General features: G+C 36.5%; 1 protein-coding gene across 2 annotated transcripts; it reads left to right on the plus strand.

Annotated features, from left to right (window-relative positions):
• The first annotated feature begins 1,670 nt into the window (after positions 1 to 1,670).
• Positions 1,671 to 6,853, plus strand: LOC121266609 (NADPH-dependent aldo-keto reductase, chloroplastic-like). Of its 2 annotated transcripts, XM_041170490.1 has the most exons (7): positions 1,674 to 2,062; positions 3,100 to 3,150; positions 4,598 to 4,674; positions 4,796 to 4,883; positions 5,149 to 5,424; positions 5,617 to 5,862; positions 6,595 to 6,853. In XM_041170490.1, the coding sequence occupies exons 1-7, from the start codon at positions 1,943 to 1,945 to the stop codon at positions 6,679 to 6,681; spliced, it is 945 nt and encodes a 314-aa protein (XP_041026424.1). In that variant the 5' UTR covers positions 1,674 to 1,942; the 3' UTR covers positions 6,682 to 6,853. The 2 variants fall into 2 exon arrangements, with proteins under 2 accessions (XP_041026425.1, XP_041026424.1); XM_041170491.1 differs by lacking the exon at positions 4,598 to 4,674 and having other exon boundaries at positions 1,671 to 2,062; positions 3,077 to 3,150.
• Positions 6,854 to 16,462: the final 9,609 nt, after the last annotated feature.

A 16,462-nucleotide genomic window follows, 5' to 3' on the forward strand; every position in this document is an offset into this window, starting at 1 on the left:
ACAGAAACTTTCCGGTCCGTGCTTCGACGTGCCTATCTAGCCGTTGAGCGCTCCGGTCGTGGGTCTGACTGTGTTTGAGTGGTGGCTGTGAGCAGACCAAACCGGTCTCTCTTATCTGCCAAGTCTGCGATGCTGGGCATCGGTACTTCGGGGAAAATTACGTTGAAGAGCTCAACGAGAAAGCTCCTCAAGTTCGTTTCATTTCTTTCTTTCTCTTCTCTTTGGGGTTATTAATTTTCTTTTTTATTATATGCAATTGGCCCGCAACCAAACAAAGCATGAGTATCAAGGTACATATCTTTGAACGAATTATTCTTTTGGTTTATTTAAAGGTCCCAAATTATGAAAATTAAATTTTCTTTTTTCTTTGGGTCCTTTTATAATAAGAGTTATTAACTCTTGTAGTTTTTCGTCACTTGCAACTTCCAGACGATATTGAGTGGCATTTTATTGGGAATTTGCAAAGCAACAAGGCAAAGCCTCTTCTAGGTATGTTATTAAGAATAGACCATGTTGTTTTGGGTGAGAAATTTTCCTTTTCCCAATTTGAAGATTTATATTCTTCAATGTTGCTTAGAAGTTTCTGCAACGATGTGTTATTATTCATTAATTATCTTTTAATACTGTGCAGCTGGTATACCAAGCCTTGCAATGGTTTTGAGGAGGCTGCGCTTCATGCGTGAAAGGTGCGTAAATGTAAATGTAGAGAGCATGAGGGAATTGAAGAGGGAAACGAGAGGGAATTGAGGAAAGCCTTAATACGGTGCGCTTCAATTTTTCAAAACGGTGTGTTTGCATTTTTTCACATTAGCTGACGTTTATGCATCGCTTACGTGAGGCGCTTATACTCAGCATTTTTCCCTTTGCAAAGTAATCATATTAAATACCAATTAACACTAACAATTAACTATTCGAACATTTTTTTAAAGGACATTGGCGCGTCATATAGCATAACATTTTGGCTGGTCTTAGGTTATATTTAAGTAGTGAGGTGATTTCAAATATTTTTTGAATTGTAATGAAAAAATAATAAAAAATAATTACAGAATATTAAATAATAGTAAATAAATAAGTGAAAAATAATAATAAAATAATAAATAATAGTCAAATATTTTCAAATACTCGACTATCCAAACTAACTCCTAGGTTGTGTTTGGTTGTTAGACTTCACTCATAAAAAAATTAAAATCCATTTCAATCTATTTCATGCATTTCAATCTAAAAAATTAAATTTATCTCAACTTAAAAAAGTTAAACTCATTTCAATAATATCCATAAAATACTACTATATACAACTTAACTTAATTTATCTCCATAAACGCAGCCTTAAACACATCTCAATAACATTCATAAAATATTGCTATTCACAAATTAATTCACATAATCTGATATCACCTAAGGAAAATATTAGTATGCCGCCCCAACTTGACCGCTTGGCAAATTTTTTTTTTTTTTTTTACTTAGTGATTAAGGAAATGTTTTTAAATGTATCGGTGTATTTTTTTTATTTTTTAAAAATATTTAAATGTATAAAAAAAGTGAAATAAAAAAATTAAAAAAAGTAAAAAACAAAAAAAACAAAAAAAACAGACTGGGCGGAACGACCGGCGATAAATGTTGGGCGGCATAGTAGCATTGCCCATCACCTAAACGCAGCGTAAGAATCACATTTTGGATTCCGTTTTAAGTTCGACCCGTGAACTGTGAAGCCGTAACGATGTCACTGGCCTTTGAAACCACCGGCGAAGATACAATCTCATCGCCACATGATCTCGCCACGTAGCAGGTAAGGACCAGTGCCTGCTTCGGCCTTCTCTTATGGGCTTATGGGCTTATATAGTATGAAAGCCGGAGTTTCACACGGTCTCCCTTACTTCCTACTCTGCGTCCTTCCATTTGAGTATCAGCTTGGTGGTGTGGACATACGAATCGAGGTCTGAAAATGGCAGACGGAATTCGCTTCTTTCAATTGAACACCGGCGCTAAGATCCCTTCGGTAGGGATGGGGACGTGGCGGGCGGACGCTGGACGCGTCGGCGGAGCCTTGACCACTGCCATTAAGGTCTTATTTTACACGTTCTTTATAAATGAACTAGTGGCCGCTTGCCATCACGTTTCTAATTTATAAGAAAAATGACGATTATGATGGTGGTGAATTTTTTGTGCTCTTAAGAGTAATGGATATTTCGGTATATAATTTATAAGAAAGATGAAAAAAATCCGTGCTTTAGTTAACTGAGTGCCTTGAGAAGTAGAGTAACTTTACGATTTCTTATGGAACTTTTCAAAATCTCTGATATGTTCCCTTTCGCCATCAGTTATTTAAGTTCGAGTCATATATTTTACGAGGTTTTGCTTTCTTTTATTGTTGCTAGTCCATGTCATGCACTATTCAAAGAAAAACTTCTGAGATTCCTCCGGTGGTATAGGGATTCTCCCCATGTTTTGGCTTTGGATTTGAAACTGATTTGAATCCATTGGGTTACTTTGAAAATCAGGTAAATACTGAAAAGTTGACAAGGCCGAAGCCAAATTCAACTACTTTGTTTTCTCTGCTTAGGCTAACAATAGCAGCACTCTGCTTCAACACAAAGTACCTAAGGAAATACAATTTTAGTCACTAAGCAGAATTCTGGTCCGAGATCAAATTTTCAATCCCTTTTTTGCCCAAGACCCCTTCGGTTGGTATGAGATGTGGTAGTCTGACCCTGGTGCCTTCGGCAACACCATTACCACCACCATCAGGATTTTTTGCTTCTAAAACGATTTCGAACATGTGTACCTAGTTGCATAAAAAATGAAACAGGATTCTTTTTATGACTGTTGGTTGGTTTTCTTGTGACGAGTAATAAAAACGCTGGTAATCATTAGAAGAAAATTACGTAGTTGGATTAAGGAAATATGACTTGGCAGGGTTGGGTTAGGTATTTAATGACTTTTCTTCATTAAAAAATTATAATATCTTTTCTTTTGTATTTTTGTTTTTAACAACTGTCAAAGCTCTTAACAACCTTTTTTCTGTATCATTACAAAAACTTATGGTTTTGCAGTTTCCCTGCAGCTGATATATTATTAGTGGTTAGTTTGTGCCAATTGCAGGTTGGATATCGGCATATTGATTGTGCTAAACTTTATGGAAATGAGAAGGAGGTAATTTTGCATAGTACCAAACCGATCATCATCATCATCGTTTCTTTCTCTGTTTTGTTTCTTTTTGTCTGTTAATGGTTTATATATACAGTATTCCATGTTACTCGCCATTTCATATCATGGCGTTTTGTTTAGTCATCTGACTCTGGTGCGATCTACCATAGTTGGTCCCTTTTTCCCGGAAAATTATGGCAATGGTTTTCATCATAATTGAAAATCTATACATACTTGAAAGAATAACCAGTTATCTCAAGTTGCAGGGGGTTATCAGGTGCATTTTCACCTTTCATATTACTGTATTGCATCTCAAGCTTGCCACTTGATTTACAAAGACATTGCTGAAGACCAGCAATTCCCTTTTGTAATACAGATTTGTTATTGGAAGTCGCTTTAACCTTTTTGGCATGGCTCATTATTAAATGCTCATTGTGATCCTTACCTATTAAAAAAAAAAAATGTTCTTTGTCATCCACAAAAACGGGGCAGTATAAGAGATTTAGGTGACGTTAACAGTCACGTTGAATATGTTTGTTTGACTTAGAGCATCTGCAGAGTTTTCTATTATCATATGCTGTTTTAGGGAACTCCTACATAGTAGATATAGATATTGAATGCTAGTAGAATTTGGCATACAAGTGATTGTAAATTGTAAATTTGGGTAGCTTATATAGCACTAAAACTCTGACAGATGTACATCTAGTCTTCTTCTCTTTAGTTGCCTAACGAGATGAATAACAACCGACAACATGATCCCAGGAAATCCACAACACATGAGTTAAATGCATTTATGTACGGCCACATGATCATTTGGTCATTTTAGATATACAATCCTTCCTCCTTAGCATGATTTTTATTTTTTTATGTTCAGAAAAACATATTTTTGTCCACTCTTTCCATTCATCTTCCCCATTTATGTACTTTCGGTAAATATCAATATTCAGCTTCTATGGTTGACCTCTTTTTCTTGCTTGTGCAAATATACTTTCTTCGAGTAATGAAACATCTTTCTTAGTTTCTTTCTTTTTTTTTTTTCCCCCTTAGACATAAAGCTATAGATTTATATTATATTATGCTAAACAGGAAGCATATTCTGTCAGCATTGATTGTATCAATATTTTGTTCGTGAATCTATGGTGAGAACTTAGCTAAATTGCTTCACCTTGATTTTGACGACAGTTAAAAAAGGAAAGAGATCCCCTCAAGTTGTTGCCTGAACTTGAGAGCCTCAAGTGTGGGAGAGAGACTCATGAAGTGTGCCTTACATCATTTCTTGCTACTCGTATAAATATTTCAGGCAGTATTAAATGAATAATAATTTCTGGAGAGCCACTTTATGTGTTTATCTTTTTCCCACTTGAGGCCCTCAAGTTCAGGTAAAAACTTGAGGTTACCTTGATCCGTTAAAAAGTGTATAGTCATGTTGTGACCTAATTTCTGGATTATCTAGATTGGGTCTGCTTTGAAGAAGCTGTTTAATGATGGAGTAGTGGAGCGTGAGGACTTATGGATCACCTCCAAACTCTGGTTTGTCTAATACTTGACTTGAAAACGCACTATGATTTCACTAACATTGTTTATAGATTCCTAGCATAGTTTCATGAATTTTTTTTTTTCATTTTCTAAATTGAGCTATATTTATTTGTAGGTGTACTGATCACGCACCAGATGATGTGCCAAAGGCATTAGATAAAACTTTGATGGACTTGCAACTTGACTATCTGGATCTGTATCTCGTATGTACTAAGCTATAACCTTCCATGAATGACAGTCTGATGACTAATCAAAACAAATTACAGTCTGGTGACTAATACCATGACATGAGTTCCCTTTGGACTCTTGGAGGCCAACTAGGTTAATGATATATCATGGTGTGCTTCATCCATGACATAGATCAAGAGAAAACCAGAGACAGAGACTTTGGGAGTCTCACTGGAATTTTTCTTTTCATTTCGTTATTAGACAACTCTCAGTTACTAAGTTGATTAATTTCTTATGCAGATCCACTGGCCAGTTAGAATGAGAAAGGATTCGTTTGGCTATAAGCCTGAAAATGTTATCCAACCTGACATACCAAGTACATGGAGAGCGATGGAGGTGCTTTATGATTCTGGCAAGGCTCGAGCTATTGGAGTGAGCAATTTTTCTTCAAAGAAGCTTGGGGATCTGTTGGAGGTAGCACGAGTGCCTCCAGCTGTTAACCAAGTGGAGTGTCACCCCTCATGGCAGCAGCCAGGATTACATGCATTTTGTAAATCAAAAGGAGTTCACTTATCTGTGAGTATGCAGATATATAGTGGTTTATAATTTCTATGTGCTGAATGCCAAAAGGCACATAATTTATGTAAGTAAATCTTGCAGAATAGACTAATGGCAAGAGCTTTAGAAACAAAGTGGATCTATTTCTCATTTATACGTGCTTTGAACCACTATTTCCGGTTATTTATTTGATGAGCTTTTTCTTTTCAGGGGTATACTCCTTTGGGTGCCCCTGGTAGGTGGTCTAAGAACGAGGTGCTTCAGAATCCAATTCTCCTTATGATCGCAGAGAAGTTGGGGAAGACTCCTGCACAAGTGGCTCTTCGTTGGGGGCTGCAGATGGGTCACAGCATACTGCCTAAGAGCACAAACGAGGAAAGGATCAAAGAAAATCTTGATGTTTTTGATTGGTCTATACCCAAAGATTTGTTTGCCAAGTTCTCTGAAATTGAGCAGGTAATTAACCTTGCGTACTCACTATTCTAGGTGTGCAATGCGAGAATATATTTTTCTTTGAATCTTCTTATCAAAATATAATTCTACGAGTTACAACCCTCCTTGCTGAGGGCTTGTGCACCCCTAGAATTAGTCAGGGTGCTATTCTCGAATATTTGGTGCCAATAAAAAATAATTCTACGACTTATAGCCATTGGTCTTGCCATCCCTGTTAGATATTTTATTTTGAAAACATGTTTTAAGATGATTTACGGATCCTAGGCTGGCCGTTTGTATTCTAATCACTTATTCTTTATCCACTTTGTTAGCAGAGTCGGATGACTCAGTAGTTTCTAAAGTACACTAGGATATAAAATGACTGTAAATTAAGGGCGCTGCATTTGTTTATAAATGATTGAATTTGTTTATAGTACTTAGGTCCCATGTTGTTTGGCATGTATTAAGTCCTAAGTTTGAATCTGAATATAGATCCACTTTAAACTTTTAAATAATATTCAGATCCACTTTAAACTTTTAAATATTAGCCAGTTAAGAATTCATTGAATTCCCTAGCGTGGCTCTAGGCTATGGCTCAATTTGACTTGAGTTCGTCTGCGGCTTCCAATCGTCTAGTTATCAGCGAATGGAGTGCTATTATCGTCACGCCCAAGTAGGGAGACCACCTCCGGTTGCTCTCTCCTACCCTTTAATTCCCTGCTAAATAAATGACTGAATTTTTGTTTATTCATGCAGGAGAGGCTTGGTAAGGGTACTGCATACGTCCATGAGACCTTTGGTGCCTACAGGACCATTGAAGAACTTTGGGATGGCGAGCTGTGAGCAGACATTGGGCATCTGCAAGTATTGTGGTTTTCATTGACCTTATTGATTACAAATTACTTGATTTTCAATGCGTTGAGGTTTGAGCCGTTTTGGCCTCAGAAATTACAGTAAACTAGTCGGATTTTTAATTGTGTTTATAATTTAATCAAGAAGTTGTTTAAACGTGGAATTACTCGATTACTAATTGTAATAAATAGTTTATAAACAAAGAAAACGAAGCATTATAGATGACAGAATAGGAAGTGTTCTAAGTTTTTTAAAAGAGTGGGGCTACTATAGTCTTACTGTTGGGCGTGCCGCTCAGTGGTTTTGTTTTGTTTTTTTTTTTTTTTTTTTTTTTTTTTTTTTTTTTATATTTTTTAATAGATTTAAATATTTTTAAAAAATAAAAAATATACCAATACATTTAAAATTATTTCTTTAACCACTAAGTAAAAAAAAAAAAAAAAAAATTATGACCAGCGGTCAAATTGAGCGGTCATAATAGGGCGGTATAGTAGACTTTCTCTTTTTAAAATGTAAATTGTCTAGTATTTATTTACATGATCTTTAAAATTATTTTAAATTAATTGACCAAATTCGTAGACTTTTTCATGCGAGAGTGGATGGCGTGGCTCAATAGAGACGGGAGGTTCTAGGGATAATTTTGATTAAAGTAGAAACCAAATGGTAATTAATCATTAAAAACCAAAATTGACCAACAATAAAATAGTTAAACTTAAAAGTCTTCAATAATATTTAAACAAATAAATGATGAAATTAATTAAGATAACAACCGACATTAGCGCTGTGCAAAAGAATCGAGAAATCGAAGGACTCGATTAAAATCACCCCACCCGACTTGATCCGACTTGCTCGGGTTGCTATCTGGTCAGGTCTCCACGACTAGGAACGGGTTTTTATCTTCGATGTCAACTCATCCGTATAAATACAAACTTCTCCTCAGGCTCAAACCCTAACTGACCAAATATTCTGCAAATTTCTCCTCAATTTGTGATACTCTGCAAATTTCTCACTTCCACTTGCCTTCATCAACGTAGAATAAAGCAAATTCCATTTCACTACAACCATCAATGTAGCAAATTTCTCACTGCCAATACAGCCATTTCCTTGGGCTAGAGTGGTTGCTTCAGCTTACTCAATGACAAAGCAAAATAAAGTAGAGCAGGTTGAAACTCTTCGTTTTCATTCACCGTGGATACAACGTCATCGAAGTCCATCTCTTCGAGCAAACGTGGGGTTCTTTTGCAGAACATAAGAAACCTTAACAATCGAAGTGAATTGTCTTGTAATTAGATGAGCTTGGTTATGGCGATGTCCGTTGAACAGGACGAACTACAAATAACCATTTGTGTTGTGCCAACTGCCAACCAGATCCGATTCCAATGAGTCGGAAAAAAAAAACTAGACAATTGAAGTGGGCGATGAAGGAGATCGAGGATGTAGTTTGGGAAAGGAGAAATTATGAAGATTGAATGTTGTGTAACACTTCACTACTACAGGTTGGGATTTAAAAGGGGGTTCTCACTTCAGACCAAACTTCTTCATCCCTTTCGTCTTGTTCCTTCCCAAGCCCTCCAAAATTCTGCCTTTCTTACCTCTCAAACTGCTGACTGTAACATGTTGGAACCCTAGATCTGGAAACAGAAGACTCGAGTTGAAGATGAAGTGGAGAAGGCAACTAGGCTGAGGTTGTGGGCTTTGTTGTAGCGTTTGTTGAAGGCTTGGGCTAGGAACTGTGGGTTTCTTCAGTAAATGTCGAGTCATACGGGTTCAACCCGATTCCATTTTTCTCGAGTCTGATCGGATCGGTTTGGCGCCTTAAATAAGTGCTTTCAGGTCGGGTACAAACCCAGTTGTTTCATGCCGGGTTGCAGGCCTAACTGACATGGTGTAACAAAATAGAGATCACTTCAAAAATCCTATATGTAAATATGTAATAAGTAAAGTGAAATATAGTCATATGTTATTTAAAAACTGCACACTTACCTTTAAAAAAGAGTGAGATCTATCTTTAAAAATTATTATTTCACGTGAGTCTAAAATTTACTTATTTTTTAAAAAAATAGTATGCGGCACTTGTACAATCCATAATTGTATCTAACATTACTCATGTTTAATGTATAAAACAATATTTGCTTAGCATGTTAGGTTGAGAAGTGATTTGTTCATGATTTTGCAGACAGGTCAACTAAGAAGTATTTGTACCTGTATTGGATGTTGTACTCGAAACATGTTTGAATTAGGATATTTGTATCTATAGAAGGTGCGTGTGCTGGTTTGTTCTTGTCCAGCATCCATTAGTCCAACCTTAATAACAAAAAGAGGAAAATGAAGTAATAAATTGTGATGTATTTACTTTTTTTTTTCTTCAAAAGAGTGGGGAGTGGTGCTTTCTCATCTGGGCGTGGCCATAAGGGCCCTCACTTGCTGCGGCATGTTCGAATTAAGTCATAGCTATTAATCTCGGAAGAAGCAGCTCGTCACTCCAACCTCACTAAAGTGCCAGCATGCAAAGGCTCCCACGATATGACATCTGGTTCACAGATTTTAGTACTAGGGTTGTACAGAAACCGATGGAACTGGCAGTCGTCAATGTGAACCGGCTGTCGAAGTCTGGATCTGACCAAAATCAGCAGAGAACTGGTCGGCCGATAGTAGGAAATTGATGAAATTGAGTTGGCCGGTTTGCCGAACCGGCCGATAGATAATATATATATTATATGGAAAAAACTTCAGGCCAGTTGGGTGTATTCACATTTTTTACACCAGCCAATAACATCTCAACAAGAATGAGACTTAAGTGATTTATGATATGGGCTAGTGTATTAAATAATACCTCCTCATTTCTCTCATCTTCCCCTTGCACTCTCCCCTAGGGGTGGCAATATGTGATACGACCCGTTAACTCAACACGAACACGACACGATAAAAGCAGGTTAGGATTTACCCTTAACGGGTTCGGGTCAAAACGGGTTGATAACGGGTCAACCCGTTATGACCCGTTAAGAAAGTTAAAGTTACAATTATACCCTTATACCTAAAAAATTAAATTGTTGGGATTTTAATTTCGATATTTTTATTGTTTGGATTGTAATTTTGGACTTGTAGTTAGTTTTATATTTTTTATAGATATTGTGATTTTAATATTTATATAAAATTATGCTAAACTTAACTAGATAAAATGGGTTAATTTTGGATCTGTTTCAATCCATTTACATAAACGGGTCAAAACGGGTTGACACGACACGACCGTTATGTTAATGGGTCGTGTTAGGGTTTGAGATTTTGACACGATAAGCTTAACGGGTAGGGTTAGAGTTGACCTATATAGTATAATATACATGTCTTGACACAACCCGTTAACACGATTTGACACCCCTACTCTCCCCTCTTTCCCTTTCTTTCTCTCACCAGCACCATCTACTGATTTCCTCTCCCTAGCGCCAAAACAAAAACATCATGGTCTTATGTGCTCAAATCTTCAACAATACAACAAATATTCTGCTAACACCCAATAAAAGCAAAATCTTCAACAATCAATATATCATTGAAATCCTCATGATTTTTCTTAAAATATCCTACTAACACCCACCTACCCACACACACACGCACAGTGTACTAGTACTGCTCAAATAACCAGGGAAATGATATGTTTTTTCTCTATAAAATCATGACGACAATCGATGTGTTGCCACTGAAAGTTACTATATTATTGACACCTATGAGTTTTAGGTGCAGGTATCAAAAGCTAAAAACCCAATTTCAGGTGCAGGCATAAATTTCAGAGTGTCTTGGTTTTACCATTGCATTATTAGTTAGTACAAAATCATACTATATGACATATCAGCCCATGAATTTTTCACATTTTCTCTACAGTCAAACAAAAATTAAAATGCAACAAAATCAAGATGTGATCTGAGTATGGTTGAGGGGCAAAAAATCAGAGGAGAAGTAAGGGGAGAGAGAGAGAGAGAGAGAGAGAGAGAGAGGGGAATGGGGAAGAGATCGGGCAAAGAGAAAACAAAATAACATGATCACCTGCATGTGGCTTATTCTCTAATTTGTTGCAATCTATACATGGTAGTGTCTTATTCGTGGGTGTAAAAAAGGGTTTCTCACCCGACTAGTTGGTAGCTTCTCCCATTATATATATATATATATATATATATATATCTCTTAGATAAAACAACAGTGAAATGACGTCTTTCTACAAGTATCGTTTAGACAAAAAATTAGATTGAAATGATGGGCGTCATTTCAATTTAGAGTTTAATACCCTTTTCTCTTATTCTTCTTCTCCCGATTCTCATATCAGACTCTCTCTCTCCTTTTTTACGCAGTGGTGCAGTGCTCCGCCATCTGCCCCTCATCTCTCTCTCTCTCTCTCTCTCTCTCTCTCTCTCTTTCTCTCTCTCTTCTCTCACACAACGCCACCAATCTCTCTCTCTCTCTCTCTCATCGCACCTCCCATTGCGATGCGAAAGTGGACGCGACACCATTCTCTCTCTCTTTCTAAGTTTTTGTCTCATCGTGAGCTGAAGGGACATCGACGACCGACCAGGATCACTATGAAACTGAAATCGCCGATTTTCTCCCCCTTTTATTGGCTGGTTTTAAACATGAGAAATTGAATACCTGCAGTCGATTTTCACTCATAGATTTTACAAGGTAAGCTGTTTCGAACTTGTGACCGCGTGCAAGGGAGAGAAGAACGATCTACGAACCTTTACTAACTAGACTACCACCTTGATGGTTTGTAATGTATTTACTTAATGATTAGTAGTGCTATATACTTCCCCAAAAAAAGTAATTTTTCTTGATTAGCCTGTGACGCCCCGACTCCTACGTATGGAAACGCGAGAATCATGATATCGGGATGATGATAACATGGGTCACACATCCCAACAATAGTGCCAAGTGTGTGTACATGCAACAGTGTACAATAAATAACGCAGCGGATAATTTAAGTAAGTCAACTAAGTACCAGAATTTTTTAATACAAATTTACATAAGTAAAACGTTTAAAAAGAGTTATACAGTTATCCCAAGATAAAATATAATACAAAGCCAAATACAAATACGAGTGATCCCAAATCACTCATCAGGCGGAGCCGAATTGTCAGGCTCACCCTCAGCTTCATCTGTATCGAAATCTGCGTTACCATAAAACGGTACCGCAGGTAAGTATAATCCAAACATCCATTGGGATAAAAACGCATTAATGCAACCAACAAACGGATCCCAAAACCTCATTTTTCCCGAAAATGTTTATTTTCCAATACACGCCAAAAATCTCATTTGACTATAAAATGAATAATATCCATCATTTTCTAAGAAAATATGCTCGTAACCATTAAATCATGAACCGATAACAAAATCATTTATCGGATATTGTAGACGGGAATCGCAGGTGGGACTCTACCACCATCCCTACCGCATGCACCGTAGGCGGGAATCACAGGCGGGACTACACCACCATCGCTGCTTACCACCATCCCTACCGCGTGCACCGTAGGCGGGAATCGCAGGCGGGACTATACCACCATCCCTACAGTGTCTTTTCCTTTTTCTCAAACCAGTCAATACAATCATTTCAAACATACTCAAAATCATTTCTCACATGAAAATTCAGTTTTCAAATAAACACATGAACATGTATGCAATCATGCGAAAATCCAGTTTTCAGTTACAAACATGATCATGCGTGCAAATGCAATGAACAAGACATGACACCAATATCCAACAACCAACAAATGTCAACACAATCCAATCACAGAAACAACTCCATTCTCTGATCCATCCGACCCCCTACTCCTCGGACTCAGTCCGACATAACCAACCAGTTCACAGTAAAATGAGTTAGTGCAAAAATACATGTAAATCAAGAAAGTTATTTGAAAAAATACTTACAGTGCTATATAATAATTTCTGAAAGATCACGAAGGTGTAAGAAGTGGCAACACAGCTACAGAACAGTGCAAAATGCATTGTGGCTATGGGTCTCAAAAATCCACTTTTGAACGGGGACAAACCAAGACCCGAAATTGATAGGGTAGGGCTTAGGGATGTCGGTGAAGTCAATGGTGGTGGTGGTTGGCCGTGGTTGGCGGCGTAGAAGGCAGGTTAAGGCCAAAATGTTCAAAACGGAGATGTTGATGAATGTGCTTCACCGGTGGTAGATCGGGGCTGAGGATAGGTGCATTAGATTGCTATGAGGTCGAGGATAAAGTGGTGAAGAAATGGTGGCCAGAGGTGGTGCGACGGCGACGCTGGAGCAAATGGAGGTCGCGGCTTCGCGTTAAGTGTGGGGACAAACGGCGGCACGAGAGAGGCTGAGATTGGAGGGTGGTGGTCGCTGGTCGGTGGGGAATGGAATGAGAGGGGCAGTGAGGTACAAAGCGGCGCGCATCGGTGGCTGGGTGGAGAAGAAGAAACGCACGGGGAGAGAGGGAAGTGCAGCGCGCGGGAGAGCAGGGGAGAGAAATAGGAAGAAAGAAAAAAAGAAGAAAAGAAAAAGGAGAAAAAGAAAAGTGAAGGAAAGAAATGAGATCCAATCCTCACATCGTGAGTCACAAAAATGATCAAACGAAAAAGATTTTAAAATAGCAAGTTAATTAAAATAATTTAAACATAATGATAAAATGAAAATAGAATAATTAAATTTAACAATAAATTAATTTAGAATAAAGAGTAATTTAAATAATGAACAATAATTAACAATAAGAAAACACATTGAATTAATAATTAAAAATTTTAAAATAATATAACGTAAATCATCTAATATTTAAAATAAAAAAGTTTATAATCTTAATAAATATAATAATTTACTTAATAAAAATATACATAAATACGAGATATCACATAACCCATCTAAAGAACTCCAAAATGTGCGGAAACAAAACTTGACACTTGATACTAGTAACTGCAACAAAAATAAAAAACGATTACTTTTTTTCGTCTTATCCATAAAGAATAATTAGAGAGAGACGGAAATGAATGGGAAAAATCTCTTCACTTTTATTTTTTAAATTTGTATACGGTATATAAATGGACTTTTCACTCAACTAAACATTTAAAAAGAAAAGAAAAGAAAATATCTGAAAATCCTATATAAATACAAAATTTACATAAAAGAAAATTTGATTTTTTAACGACGGACTCGACCAAAATTTGAATAAAAACCAATAAAACTATCTTAAATCTGAATCTATGAATACTTCAAAACTCATTTAGAAAGTGAGATGATATTAGAATTTTATGAATATAAATGGTTTGTGAATAAATTTAAAATAATTTGAATTAAAATGTTTTATTAGGTTTTTGAAAAGAAGAGAGAAAAACTTGAATAAAAATATTGTTAAGAATATAATTTTTAACATTATTTTTGTTTTGAGATTTAAAAAAATAGTATTGTTTATGTGTTTTGTTAGAAATTTTGAAAAATTCGAAATGATTAGATAATAATTAGATGAAAAAATTGAAAACTTAAAATTAAAAGTAGTTTGTGTTGAGTAATTTTTAGAAAGGAAATTATGAAAAATTTTGAGATGATATATCACACTTCCCATGCAAGCACGGGTGTGTTTGGTTATTGAAATCAACTCAACTTATCTTAACTCATCTCAAACCAATCATTTATGAAACACATTACTAGTTTTTTGACTTTATAAAAATTTAAAGTCATCTCAGTCTATTTCATATATTTAAACACATATTTTAACCTATTTATATTCAAACACATCTCAATAAGATCCACAAACTATTACTATTTACATAATAACTCAAATTATTTAAGATCACCTAAACTTACCTTAATTTAATTGTGCATATAATTTAATTCTGACTCTTTAAATCGTGGGCCTGCAGTTGCTGCCCCAAATCCGATCGCCGCCAACCGCTATCAATGCCGAAGAAGAAGTCCCGAATTCGATTATGATGAAAATCACAAAAATGAAGTAAATCAAAAGCTGTGAGTTTTAGCTAATATGCAGCATGCTTCTGTTATGAGATGCATAAGCTGTGGCAATGACTTGAGGGCAGTGCAGTAGTGAAGGATGGTGAGTCGTACGGGGTGGGAAGGAATTGAAGGTTAATGAGCAGTGATGGGCACGTGATGGGCACATGATTCATTAAAAGTAGTATATTACATGTGTAGCCTTACTTACTCAGTATAGATTACAAGAATACCCTTTCATTTGTAACTAGACTAACGACTGCTGAATTGTATAAATACTGAAGCTTTTATTGTAAAGGTTGTTGAGAAAATTCAATAAAGTCTTTCTTTTGGAGGAGTTTGATCCCTCGAAGATCAGAAGTTATGCACTATATTTGTTCTTTGTTACAATTGGCATCAGAGCAGTTCAAAATTCTAGGAATTTTTTTTCCAATTTTCGAGAATAATGGCATATGGGATTCGGTTCAAAGAGTTGGAAAACATAGTTTGGGGATTAAGGCAGCACCAAGAATAGTAAGAAAAGAAGGTCGAGGACCACTAGGGTGCTTTGGAGATGTTGAGTTCAAAATAGATGTGCTGTTAGAAGCTGTCAATGGAGGAAGACTGGGATATTAGAATGGTAATGGCAAACAAGAAGAAGGACTTAATTTTGAGCATTCTGGGGTGTCGGCAGATATGAAACTTCATTCTATAAAATTGGAATTTCTGAGATTTGATGGGGAGAATCCAATTGAGTGGATTTATAAGGAAAATCACTACTTTGCCTTACACCCCATGCCAGATGGGCAAAAGATTTTGATGTCCTCATTTTATATAGAGGGAAATGCATTGATATGGTTTCAAGATGCTGAGAAAACTAGAATTTTCAATACTTGGAGTTCTTTTATTGATGCACTACAGTTAAGAGTTGGAAGTTCATCTTATGATGATCCCATAGAAGCACGTACGAGATTAAAGCAGAATACAACATCTTGAAGTAATCTTCAATAGATTAAAAGAGTTATTTGAGAAATACAAATTAAATTGTTTCTTGTATAGGTTGAAAGTCGAGATAAGCCTGCCAGTGAGGATATTACACCCTCAGAATCTTAAATCTGCCATTGGATTAGGCAATATCCAAGAGGAGTACATTCTCAGCACTAGGGGTGGAAGCAAGATAGGGAGTTATCAGGCTCCTTATGTATTAGTTCCAGTATGACAAGTAGCAGTGTTGGAAAAAAGGGAAGCTCTTTTGGTGGAAAAATCAATAACTTCAAGCCTTCTTTGCCCGTGTCAAAAGTTAGTCTAGATGAGATGAATGAGAGAATGAAGAAGAGAGAAGGGCCTGTGTTAGTATTGAGACGAGAAGTGGAATTCAAGCCACAAGTGCAAGAAAGCAAGAATCTTTGTTATGGAAGGAATCAAGTTGTTTCAAGGAAGTGATGTGGAGGATTGTGAATTAGTAGAGAGGGCGACAACACTACACTTGTGACGGGTGAAAATGAGGTCCCTGAAATATCTCTTCACGCCATTGCAGGTGGATGTTCTTTGAGCCAAAGAACCATGAGAACTAATGGTAAGGTTCAAAACTGCTTTATGGTCATTCTTGTAGACATAGGTAGTATCCATAATTTTCTTGATCCCATGGTAGCTAGAAGAGTGGGATTAATAGTAAATTCTAAAGAATAGATTGAAGTTAGGGTGGCAAATGGGGAGAGAATAAGGAGTGAAGGAATGATAGAGAGGGTTCAATTTCATATGCAAAGGAATCAGTTCCATATTATTTTTTTTTTTTTTTTTACTTTTGATAGGGGTTGTGATATAGTGGTAGGGATGCAATGG

The sequence above is a fragment of the Juglans microcarpa x Juglans regia genome, chromosome 5D (assembly GCF_004785595.1).
Source record: "Juglans microcarpa x Juglans regia isolate MS1-56 chromosome 5D, Jm3101_v1.0, whole genome shotgun sequence".
Taxonomy (NCBI): Eukaryota; Viridiplantae; Streptophyta; class Magnoliopsida; order Fagales; family Juglandaceae; genus Juglans; species Juglans microcarpa x Juglans regia.